This window comes from Oncorhynchus kisutch, unplaced genomic scaffold (genome assembly GCF_002021735.2).
Source record: "Oncorhynchus kisutch isolate 150728-3 unplaced genomic scaffold, Okis_V2 scaffold1891, whole genome shotgun sequence".
In the NCBI taxonomy this organism is placed as follows: Eukaryota; Metazoa; Chordata; class Actinopteri; order Salmoniformes; family Salmonidae; genus Oncorhynchus; species Oncorhynchus kisutch.
Genome location: NW_022263836.1, coordinates 32,564 through 41,482, shown reverse-complemented (window position 1 = coordinate 41,482; position 8,919 = coordinate 32,564). Strand labels below are relative to the sequence as shown.

At 46.2% G+C, this 8,919-nt stretch overlaps 1 protein-coding gene across 1 annotated transcript in view; it reads right to left on the bottom strand.

Moving 5' to 3' along the window:
• Nucleotides 1-45: 45 nt before the first annotated feature.
• Nucleotides 46-8,919, bottom strand: part of LOC116368220 (protein tweety homolog 3-like) — a gene marked incomplete at its 5' end in the record, with an annotated part of 28,320 nt that continues 19,446 nt past the window's right edge. The window contains 2 exons of the mRNA XM_031819150.1: nt 46-711; nt 4,005-4,141. Of these exons, the coding sequence (XP_031675010.1) occupies nt 525-711; nt 4,005-4,141 (324 nt within the window). The remainder of the gene's footprint in view (nt 712-4,004; nt 4,142-8,919) is intronic.

The following is an 8,919-nucleotide window of genomic DNA, read 5'->3' as shown; positions in this document are numbered from 1 at the left end:
GTGACTGGCAGGCAATGGGTCCCGCTAGCGGCTAGCAGGCTAACTCACACCCTTTAGCTGTAGCTTCATGGTAGGCCGATACCAGTCAATGGTAATTGCGTGGCTAATTGGTAGCAGGCAATAGCTAACTTGTATGGCAGGCAGGCAATGTGTAAAAGCTAACTCCGATATGGCTAGCAGGCTTACTCACATGTAGCCTAGTGTATATCACTGAGCAGGCAGTGTAGCTTCATTTGGGTAACTGATAGCTAACTGATAGCAGGCAGTGTTTTGTTTATGCTAGCATGCTAACTCACTCGCTAGCTAGCGATAATGTTTGGCAGGCAATGGCGATCGCGCGGCTAACTTGAGCTTGTATAGCAGGCAGTGTGTTGATTCTGCTAGCGGTGCTAACTGACATGTGGCTAGCAGGCTAACTCACTCGCTAGCTACAATAATGTATGGCAGGCAATGGAGATCGCGTGGCTAGCTTGTGTAGCAGGCAGTGTGTTGTTTCAGCTAGCGGCTACCGGTGGGGTACAAACTCACATGTACTCAGTGACAGGGGCATTGCTGACAGTGTGGGCCGTAGCAGGGATGCTAGCTTCGCTGCCGTAGCTGCTACCACAGCTGTAGAGGCTGGGCATGTGCACGCGGTACAGGTTATCATGAGGACCCGCCCCCCGATTGCCTTGGGCAGCAGACTCGTCTTCTCCATCCTCATCATCCGTCCTTCATTGGCCAGGGCCAAGGGGAGGGGCCGGGCCAAGGGGAGGGGCCGGGCGAGGGGAGGGGCCGGGCGAGAGGAAGGAGGGGTGAGGGGAGACAGACAGTGAGAGTGAGAACAGAGGAGAGAGGAGCTGATAGAGGGTCAACTCAGACTCATAGGACCCTTGAAGGAGGATAATACACCCCTCAACCGACTGATCTAGGATCAGCTTCCCCTCCCACAAACCTGACCTTTTACCATTAAATGAGGAATATTAAAAACTGACCCAAGATCAGGGACTAGGGGCCAAGTCCACACTAAACCACCTAATTCCCTTGTATTGGTATTGGTGCAATGGAGAGACGCCAGGCAAGAATAACCCCAAAAACACCCCACCACCATGCAAACCCCCACAGGCACCACCCGCACCACTCAAAGCACAGGTGGCACACGAGGTTCACAGAACACTGTCTAGGGGTCAAAGATCAGAAGTCAGGAGTCAGATTTGTTCCATTTCAGCCAATTGTAGAAGGAACCAGAGATATGGTGCAGTTTTCAGCATCATCCTCACCGTCATCAGTAGCAGCTTTGTCTCAGCAGCAGAGGGATATAGCAAGAGGACAGGAGAGAAGCATAGAGCTTATTTACAAAGGAATCATCGGAATCGATTCCCCTGAACGGCAGGCAATGACTGACTCCCCATAATGAGCAATCATTTCAAGCCATTTGATTCATTCCTTTTCAAGCCATTTGATTCATTCATTTCAAGCCATTTGATTCATTCCTTTCAAGCCATTTGATTCATTCATTTCAAGCCATTGATTCATTCCTTTTCAAGCCATTTGATTCATTCCTTTTCAAGCCATTTGATTATTAATTTCAAGCCATTTGATTCATTTGTTTCAAGCCATTTGATTCATTCATTTCAATCACACTTCAGGAGGAAGTGGGGCGGCAGGTAGCCTAGTGGTTAGAGCGTTGGGCCAGTAAAGCGAAAGGTTGCTGGATCGAATCCCCGAGCTGACAAGGTAAAAATCTCTTGTTCTGCCCCTGAACAAGGCAGTTAACCCACTGTTCCTAGACCATCGTTGTAAATAAGAATTTGTTCTTAACTGACTTGCCTAGTTAAATAAAGGTTAAGTTAAAAAAAAGAAATTTGATTCATTTATTTCAAGCCATTTGATTCATGCATTTGAGGTTATTTGATTCATGCATCTGAAATCTTGAGTGCACCATAAAAATGTAAATGCATACAAAATGTCACAAAGAAAACTAAAATCAGGTCAAAATGGCCGCCGGTGGTGAACCATTTTCTGCTGTGACATACAATGATCAATAAAAAAAAATTTAAAACAATCGTCAGCGAAAAATAATGAAATAATCAGATAGGACGTGTGCTTATTGGGAAGGTAGTGGAGTGCAGGTCAACTACACAGGGTATAAAACATGTTTGTAGAACTTTAGATCGGTCCGTAGATTGCACGGGCAGTGAAGAGGCAAGCACGGGTTCGCCGAGAGGCTTCAACTGTTATCTCTTCACACCACCAGGGGGCAGCAGTGCTATTTCAGAATAGGTTCTAATGCTGCCACACTCGCATATAAAGCTGCCCAAAACTCATCCACACACACAGAGCCCAAAAGCAGGACTGTCCTTACACAAAGCACTCTGCCAAGGCCTCTCTTCTCGATGATAGAAACCCAGGAGGAGGTCGACGAGGGACACACAGAATCTCTGTCGCTACAGAGATGTCAATTGAGAAGTCCAATGTATTTAGTACAAAATATATTACGCCATGGGCCAAAACCGTCAATGACCCTTATTAATCTATATATGATATGATCCGTGTCCCCATCAACTGTTACTGAGGATTCCATCGTCCCATTCCGAGTCACAGGTTTTTACAAATCAGAACATTGGTAGGAGAAAGGAAGACGAGGACGAGGACGAGGAAGAGGAAGAGGAAGAGGAAGAGGAGAAGAAACAGAAGGAGGAATGAGGGGGGGACAGAAAATAATGGTGTTGACCCAATTAGAAGATGTGGAATAACACTGAGAGACGGGCGCATACAGACAGACAGACAGACAGACAGACGAGAGAGTCTGATAGACAGACAGACAGACGAGAGAGTCTGATAGACAGACAGACAGACAGACAGACAGACAGACGAGAGAGTCTGATAGACAGACAGACGAGAGAGTGATAGACAGACAGACAGACAGACAGACGAGAGAGTCTGATAGACAGACAGATGCACTATACTAAACATGAAGACTGTGTACAGTAGTAGTAGTAGCAGCAGTAGTATTAGGAGTAGTAGTAGTAGCAGCAGTAGTATTAGTAGCAGTAGCAGTAGTAGTAAGATCTGATCAATGTCTTAGCAGGGAATAGGCCAGATGTGTGTGTTAAGGTGTTGTATGTGTTCAGGTGTGTGTTAAGGTGTGTGTTCAGGTGTTGTGTGTGTTAAGGTGTTGTATGTGTTAAGATGTTGTATGTGTTCAGGTGTGGTGTTAAGATGTTGTGTGTGTTCAGGTGTGTGTCAAGGTGCTGTATGTGTTCAGGTGTGTGTCAAGGTGTTGTATGTGTTCAGGTGTTGTATGTGTTCAGGTGTGTGTCAAGGTGTTGTATGTGTTCAGGTGTTGTATGTGTTCAGGTGTGTGTTCAGGTGTTGTATGTGTTCAGGTGTTGTATGTGTTCAGGTGTTGTATGTGTTCAGGTGTTGTATGTGTTCAGGTGTTGTATGTGTTCAGGTGTGTGTCAAGGTGTTGTATGTGTTCAGGTGTTGTATGTGTTCAGGTGTTGTATGTGTTCAGGTGTTGTATGTGTTCAGGTGTGTGTTCAGGTGTGTGTCAAGGTGTTGTATGTGTCCAGGTGTTTGTGTTGTGTGTGTTCAGGTGTTGTATGTGTTCAGGTGTGTGTTGTATGTGTTCAGGTGTGTGTCAAGGTGTTGTATGTGTTCAGGTGTTGTATGTGTTCAGGTGTGTGTTCAGGTGTTGTATGTGTTCAGGTGTGTGTCAAGGTGTTGTGTGTGTTCAGGTGTTTGTTGTGTGTGTTCAGGTGTTTGTGTTGTGTGTGTTCAGGTGTGTGTTAAGGTGTTTGTGTTGTGTGTTCAGGTGTGTTAAGGTGTTTGTGTTCAGGTGTTTGTGTTGTGTGTGTGTGTGTGTGTTCAGGTGTTTGTGTTGTGTGTTCAGGTGTTTGTGATGTGTGTGTTCAGGTGTGTGTTCAGGTGTTTGTGTTGTGTGTGTTCAGGTGTGTTAAGGTGTGTGTGTTCAGGTGTGTTAAGGTGTTTGTGTTGAGGTGTATGTTCAGGTGTATTACCTCTTGCTCTGCCAGGTGTGTGGCACACTGCAGACGATGGAGGAGAACATGAGAGCTGTGACGAAGGAGAACAGCACCAGGTAGATCAGCCCCTCCACTCCATCATAACACAACCCTGTTAGAGCCTGGACATAGTCCTGGAACACAATATAACACCACCCTGTTAGAGCCTGGACATAGTCCTGGAACACAATATAACACCACCCTGTTAGAGCCTGGACATAGTCCTGGAACACAATATAACACCACCCTGTTAGAGCCTGGACGTAGTCCTGGAACACAACAATATAACACCACCCTGTTAGAGCCTGGACATAGTCCTGGAACACAATATAACACCACTCTGCTAGAGCCTGGACATAGTCCTGGAACACAATATAACACCACCCTGTTAGAGCCTGGACATAGTCCTGGAACCCAATATAACACCACCCTGTTAGAGCCTGGACAGAGTCCTGGAACACAATATAACACCACCCTGTTAGAGCCTGGACAGAGTCCTGGAACACAATATAACACTACCCTGTTAGAGCCTGGACATAGTCCTGGAACACAATATAACACCACCATGTTAGAGCCTGGACATAGTCCTGGAACACAATATAACACCACCCTGTTAGAGCCTGGACATAGTCCTGGAACACAATATAACACCACCCTGTTAGAGCCTGGACAGAGTCCTGGAACACAATATAACACCACCCTGTTAAGAGCCTGGACATAGTCCTGGAACACAACAATATAACACCACCCTGTTAGAGCCTGGACATAGTCCTGGAACACAACAATATAACACCACCCTGTTAGAGCCTGGACATAGTCCTGGAACACAATATAACACCACTCTGCTAGAGCCTGGACATAGTCCTGGAACACAATATAACACCACCCTGTTAGAGCCTGGACATAGTCCTGGAACACAATATAACACCACCCTGTTAGAGCCTGGACATAGTCCTGGAACACAACAATATAACACCACCCTGTTAGAGCCTGGACATAGTCCTGGAACACAACAATATAACACCACCCTGTTAGAGCCTGGACATAGTCCTGGAACACAATATAACACCACCCTGTTAGAGCCTGGACATAGTCCTGGAACACGACAATATAACACCACCCTGTTAGAGCCTGGACATAGTCCTGGAACACAACAATATAACACCACCCTGTTAGAGCCTGGACATAGTCCTGGAACACAATATAACACCACCCTGTTAGAGCCTGGACATAGTCCTGGAACACAATATAACACCACCCTGTTAGAGCCTGGACATAGTCCTGGAACACAATATAACACAACCCTGTTAGAGCCTGGACAGTGTCCTGGAACACAACAATATAACACCACCCTGTTAGAGCCTGGACATAGTCCTGGAACACAACAATATAACACCACCCTGTTAGAGCCTGGACATAGTCCTGGAACACAATATAACACCACCCTGTTAGAGCCTGGACATAGTCCTGGAACACAATATAACACCACCCTGTTAGAGCCTGAACATAGTCCTGGAACACTACAATATAACACCACCCTGTTAGAGCCTGGACATAGTCCTGGAACACAATATAACACCACCCTGTTAGAGCCTGGACATAGTCCTGGAACACAACAATATAACACCACCCTGTTAGAGCCTGGACATAGACCTGGAACACAACAATATAACACCACCCTGTTAGAGCCTGGACATAGTCCTGGAACACAATATAACACCACCCTGTTAGAGCCTGGACATAGTCCTGGAACACAATATATCACCACCCTGTTAGAGCCTGGACATAGTCCTGGAACACAATATAACACAACCCTGTTAGAGCCTGGACAGTGTCCTGGAACACAACAATATAACACCACCCTGTTAAAGCCTGGACATAGTCCTGGAACACAACAATATAACACCACCCTGTTAGAGCCTGGACATAGTCCTGGAACACAATATAACACCACCCTGTTAGAGCCTGGACATAGTCCTGGAACACAATATAACACCACCCTGTTAGAGCCTGGACATAGTCCTGGAACACAATATAACACCACCCTGTTAGAGCCTGGACATAGTCCTGGAACACAACAATATAACACCACCCTGTTAGAGCCTGGACATAGACCTGGAACACAACAATATAACACCACCCTGTTAGAGCCTGGACATAGTCCTGGAACACGACAATATAACACCACCCTGTTAGAGCTTGGCCAGAGTCCTGGAACACAATATAACACCACCCTGTTAGAGCCTGGACATAGTCCTGGAACACAATATATCACCACCCTGTTAGAGCCTGGACATAGTCCTGGAACACAATATAACACAACCCTGTTAGAGCCTGGACAGTGTCCTGAACACAACAATATAACACCACCCTGTTAGAGCCTGGACATAGTCCTGGAACACCAATATAACACCACCCTGTTCGAGCCTGGACATAGTCCTGGAACACAATATAACACCACCCTGTTAGAGCCTGGACATAGTCCTGGAACACTACAATATAACACCACCCTGTTAGAGCCTGGACATAGTCCTGGAACACAATATAACACCACCCTGTTAGAGCCTGGACATAGTCCTGGAACACAACAATATAACACCACCCTGTTAGAGCCTGGACATAGTCCTGGAACACAATATAACACCACCCTGTTAGAGCCTGGACATAGTCCTGGAACACAATATAACACAACCCTGTTAGAGCCTGGACAGTGTCCTGGAACACAACAATATAACACCAACCCTGTTAAAGCCTGGACATAGTCCTGGAACACAACAATATAACACCACCCTGTTAGAGCCTGGACATAGTCCTGGAACACAATATAACACCACCCTGTTAGAGCCTGGACATAGTCCTGGAACACAATATAACACCACCCTGTTAGAGCCTGGACATAGTCCTGGAACACAACAATATAACACCACCCTGTTAGAGCCTGGACATAGACCTGGAACACAACAATATAACACCACCCTGTTAGAGCCTGGACATAGTCCTGGAACACGACAATATAACACCACCCTGTTAGAGCTTGGCCAGAGTCCTGGAACACAATATAACACCACCCTGTTAGAGCCTGGACATAGTCCTGGAACACAATATATCACCACCCTGTTAGAGCCTGGACATAGTCCTGGAACACAATATAACACAACCCTGTTAGAGCCTGGACAGTGTCCTGGAACACAACAATATAACACCACCCTGTTAGAGCCTGGACATAGTCCTGGAACACAATATAACACCACTCTGCTAGAGCCTGGACATAGTCCTGGAACACAATATAACACCACCCTGTTAGAGCCTGGACATAGTCCTGGAACACAATATAACACCACCCTGTTAGAGCCTGGACATAGTCCTGGAACACAACAATATAACACCACCCTGTTAGAGCCTGGACATAGTCCTGGAACACAACAATATAACACCACCCTGTTAGAGCCTGGACATAGTCCTGGAACACAATATAACACCACCCTGTTAGAGCCTGGACATAGTCCTGGAACACGACAATATAACACCACCCTGTTAGAGCCTGGACATAGTCCTGGAACACAACAATATAACACCACCCTGTTAGAGCCTGGACATAGTCCTGGAACACAATATAACACCACCCTGTTAGAGCCTGGACATAGTCCTGGAACACAATATAACACCACCCTGTTAGAGCCTGGACATAGTCCTGGAACACAATATAACACAACCCTGTTAGAGCCTGGACAGTGTCCTGGAACACAACAATATAACACCACCCTGTTAGAGCCTGGACATAGTCCTGGAACACAACAATATAACACCACCCTGTTAGAGCCTGGACATAGTCCTGGAACACAATATAACACCACCCTGTTAGAGCCTGGACATAGTCCTGGAACACAATATAACACCACCCTGTTAGAGCCTGAACATAGTCCTGGAACACTACAATATAACACCACCCTGTTAGAGCCTGGACATAGTCCTGGAACACAATATAACACCACCCTGTTAGAGCCTGGACATAGTCCTGGAACACAACAATATAACACCACCCTGTTAGAGCCTGGACATAGACCTGGAACACAACAATATAACACCACCCTGTTAGAGCCTGGACATAGTCCTGGAACACAATATAACACCACCCTGTTAGAGCCTGGACATAGTCCTGGAACACAATATATCACCACCCTGTTAGAGCCTGGACATAGTCCTGGAACACAATATAACACAACCCTGTTAGAGCCTGGACAGTGTCCTGGAACACAACAATATAACACCACCCTGTTAAAGCCTGGACATAGTCCTGGAACACAACAATATAACACCACCCTGTTAGAGCCTGGACATAGTCCTGGAACACAATATAACACCACCCTGTTAGAGCCTGGACATAGTCCTGGAACACAATATAACACCACCCTGTTAGAGCCTGGACATAGTCCTGGAACACAATATAACACCACCCTGTTAGAGCCTGGACATAGTCCTGGAACACAACAATATAACACCACCCTGTTAGAGCCTGGACATAGACCTGGAACACAACAATATAACACCACCCTGTTAGAGCCTGGACATAGTCCTGGAACACGACAATATAACACCACCCTGTTAGAGCTTGGCCAGAGTCCTGGAACACAATATAACACCACCCTGTTAGAGCCTGGACATAGTCCTGGAACACAATATATCACCACCCTGTTAGAGCCTGGACATAGTCCTGGAACACAATATAACACAACCCTGTTAGAGCCTGGACAGTGTCCTGGAACACAACAATATAACACCACCCTGTTCGAGCCTGGACATAGTCCTGGAACACAATATAACACCACCCTGTTAGAGCCTGGACATAGTCCTGGAACACTACAATATAACACCACCCTGTTAGAGCCTGGACATAGTCCTGGAACACAATATA